The 2,270-nt window shown below is 45.0% G+C and overlaps 2 protein-coding genes across 2 annotated transcripts; one reads left to right on the top strand and one right to left on the bottom strand.

The window, feature by feature from the left end:
* Nucleotides 1–562: 562 nt before the first annotated feature.
* Nucleotides 563–1,192, top strand: BT62DRAFT_907959 (uncharacterized protein; the record flags this gene model as incomplete). The annotated part of the gene is made up of 1 exon (XM_043183690.1): nucleotides 563–1,192. One exon carries the CDS (start codon nucleotides 563–565, stop codon nucleotides 1,190–1,192), a length of 630 nt encoding a protein of 209 aa, XP_043035061.1.
* A 189-nt stretch (nucleotides 1,193–1,381) lies between these two features.
* Nucleotides 1,382–2,101, bottom strand: BT62DRAFT_923324 (uncharacterized protein; the record flags this gene model as incomplete). Its single annotated transcript, XM_043184497.1, has 3 exons — nucleotides 1,382–1,668; nucleotides 1,725–1,923; nucleotides 1,985–2,101. 3 exons carry the CDS (start codon nucleotides 2,099–2,101, stop codon nucleotides 1,382–1,384), a joined length of 603 nt encoding a protein of 200 aa, XP_043035060.1.
* Nucleotides 2,102–2,270: the final 169 nt, after the last annotated feature.

Below are 2,270 nucleotides of genomic sequence, written 5' to 3'. Positions count from 1 at the left end.
CACTGAGACCCCATCGCTATTTCAGAAAGTCCACTGTGATACAATGGTCATGTCGACATCCTCCAACAAGAGAAGATATATTGTACATGCAAGGGATTCTCTCTCCTCATGGCCAGAGGCTCGAGCATTGCAGCATGAAAATGCAAAGGCTATAGCTATATGGTTCTTTGAGGATGTAATATGCAGATGGGGTTGTCCATCCGAGATAGTAACGGACAATGGCGGTCCCTGGGTAGCTGTTGTACAGTGGCTAGCTGCCAAGTATGGCATCTCTGGCATAAAGATCTCTCCATACAATTCACAAGCAAATGGGAAGATAGAGAGAGGGCACTGGGATGTACGACAGGCATTATACAAAGCTACAGAAGGAGATGTACGGAAATGGTTCTATTTTCTGCCTCATGTTCTTTGGGTAGACCGTATCACCATAAAGCGAGGGACAGGATGCTCACCATATTTCATGGCACTTGGAGCACATCCTATTGTACCTTTGGATGTTGTGGAAGCTACTTGGCTAGTAAAACCACCTAGTGGAATCCTAAGTACAGCAGAGCTTATTGGAATGCATGCACAAGCACTAGCTAAGCATGCACAACATGTCTTAGCAATGAGAGAGAGAGTTAGTAAGAATAAGCTTGATGCTGTTCTTCGATATGAACGGGAGTACAAAGCGACTATAGTAGACCATGATTTCAAATCTGGTCGTCTAGTTCTTATGCGTAACTCCCGTGTGGAAGATAGTCTAGACAGTAAGATGGATCCTCGCTATTTAGGTCCCCTGGTTGTGATTCGGCGGACTAAAGGTGGATCCTATATTCTTGCAGAATTAAATGGTTCTGTCCTGGGTGGGAGAGTCGCACAGTTCAGAGTAATACCATATCATGCAAGGCAAAAGATTGAGTTACCACAGAAAATCCATGACTTAATTGATGTGAGTCCACAAACTCTGGAGGAGCTTGTGAATGATGATAAGTCTGTGAAACAGGAATACCAGTATCAGCCCCTCGGAAAGAACTTATATGGCATTGACCGGATCCAGTTGCAAGATGGGGAATCTGACTCAGACTTGTCAATTTCAGAACTTGAAGGAGAAGAATATCCTCCAGATGTGGAAAATGATGAGTTTGATGATGAAAATAATAGTGCCCCCATTGCTAGCAGACTTAGAAATGCTAGGATTGCAACCAAGTAGAAAGACAAAATGCACCATGATAAATTGCAATGTAAGGACAGTGAGTGCTAGAAGAAATTCTAGGCAGCTGGTAACTGAGTAAAGACAGACTAGAACAGTATAAAAATCGAGTAAAGACAGGCTAGTTAAAGGGCAATGCCAAGTAAAGACAGAGAAGAACAGAAAAACTCTTGGGACATTGGAGTATGATTAAGCAGAAACATAACCAAGAGGCCGTATTTCCTCTTCAAGAGATGGAGGAGGAAGGCGAAGTTCAAGCTGCTGAACCACCTCTCGGTGATGAGACACCACAAATGCACGATATTGGAGCAAATACTCGATCTTATGAGTGGTAGCAACAATATCGTTGCGAAGGTCACCCTCACGAGAGCGCAAGACTGCCTCAGAAGGGTTGAGATGGTCACCATCCTTGACCAAGGTACTGGCCTTCGATAGAGTGTCAGCACTAGCCTCGTTATTAATGGCTAAGTCAACAGCTGGTCAGAAAGCAACTTTAGAGAGTGTTCAGAAAAGAAATGTGAGTATTACATACCTGCAAGAGTGAAAGCGGAATCCCCAAAGGCATGCAGAGAAGCAACATGAGGACGCTTCCTAGCCTGGATGGCAGCTTCGTTGGCCTTGGCTTTAGCCACAGTCGCCTCAGCAAGCTGGTAGAGACGTGATGATAAGTCCATGCCGGGCACTTCAGCGTATGGGAGTAATATCACCTCAGGACGGACCTCTTTGCTTCGCTGGGGAGAAACAAGAAGGATATTGAATAAGAGGAAAGGCAGAGTAAAAGAATATGCATACCACATAGGTCTTGCTCTTCTTCCTGAATCTTGGAAGGGGGACCTTGCTACCATCAACGATGTTGCCAGAAGAAGGGTCATGATTGACGACAATCTCAACCTCATCATCAATGGCCATCTGCTGAAATTTGGCAAAGACGGCGTCAGTGGTGCGGTCGATGTATGCTAAAGAAAAATGACAGCACCATGTCAGCCTGAGTTGGGTTGCTGGGAACATCTGGATTACCCATGATAGTGTCCTCTTCAATGACCGCAGCAACACTAGCCTCATCGTCAGAAGAATCGTC

Source organism: Guyanagaster necrorhizus (assembly GCF_019112545.1).
Source record: "Guyanagaster necrorhizus MCA 3950 unplaced genomic scaffold BT62scaffold_37, whole genome shotgun sequence".
NCBI lineage: Eukaryota > Fungi > Basidiomycota > Agaricomycetes > Agaricales > Physalacriaceae > Guyanagaster > Guyanagaster necrorhizus.
Note: the sequence above shows the minus strand (reverse complement) of the source record. Positions and strands in the feature narration are given on the sequence as shown.